This window comes from Eimeria mitis, genomic scaffold (genome assembly GCF_000499745.2).
Source record: "Eimeria mitis Houghton genomic scaffold, Emh_scaff1334, whole genome shotgun sequence".
Taxonomy (NCBI): domain Eukaryota; phylum Apicomplexa; class Conoidasida; order Eucoccidiorida; family Eimeriidae; genus Eimeria; species Eimeria mitis.
The window spans coordinates 9,317-10,109 of record NW_013568808.1 but is presented as its reverse complement, the minus strand read 5'-3'; the positions used below and the strand labels follow the sequence as shown (position 1 = coordinate 10,109).

The 793-nt window shown below is 50.4% G+C and overlaps 1 protein-coding gene across 1 annotated transcript in view; it reads right to left on the bottom strand.

Moving 5' to 3' along the window:
- EMH_0034880 (uncharacterized protein) overlaps nt 1-726 on the bottom strand; it is a gene marked incomplete at both ends in the record, with an annotated part of 1,635 nt that extends 909 nt beyond the window's left edge. Inside the window, 3 exons of the mRNA XM_013494920.1 lie at nt 55-100; nt 294-460; nt 609-726. Of these exons, the coding sequence (XP_013350374.1) occupies nt 55-100; nt 294-460; nt 609-726 (331 nt within the window). The remainder of the gene's footprint in view (nt 1-54; nt 101-293; nt 461-608) is intronic.
- Nucleotides 727-793: the final 67 nt, after the last annotated feature.

Sequence of the window (793 nt, the reverse complement as noted above, 5' to 3'; positions counted from 1 at the left end):
GTTCCTACTTGAAGGCCTCCAGCCCCGCGTCGAGGGCTGCCTGCAGCAACTGACGGTAGTCTGGATTGGCGTGGTAGTCGAAGATGTGGTGAAACATCTCCTGTACACCAAATACATGCAACCAGCAATGGGCGAGTTTGCGTTTGTTCATTCTGCTTCAGAGAATCAGCTAAATTGTTGCCACGTTTCCGGTGGGCTCTGCAGTGGAGTTTAGCTGTTCTGCTAATGCGATCACCACAGGGCCACCCGTACAGACAGCAAAAAAGATCGATTGCAGAAGTTGCTGGACCCACCAGGCCGCCGGCTTTGACTGTCACTTCATTGCATGGCCCTTCAATGAAGGCCGGTGCGCCTTGGTCTGCACGCTTCAAGGTAGTGACGAGGCTTTCGTCCTTCACTACATTCCCGATGTGAACTGGGAGTTTTCCGTTACGGACCAAGTTGGCGGCCAAGTACGCCTCTGCAACAAACAGGTAAGAACATGGGATTACGGAGAGACGATCAACGTGCAATCTAGCTACTTGCAGGTTGGAGGCAGTTTGGCCTGGCAGCGACCAGGATAGGAAGACGATCAGGAAAAGAAGAGTGGGGAGGGGTAGTATGTTCACCTTCACTGACATCCTCAGTTATAACTTCATATAAATATGGATCTTCTGCTGATGTTGTATGGAGCCCCCAGAGTGCGACGAAGCAAACTGTTGCTACCGCCTTGTAGATGGAAGACATTCTGACAAATAGAGAGAAAGGGGAGCGAGACGTGAATTCGTTTTTACTTTTTTATTGAAGGGAGGAT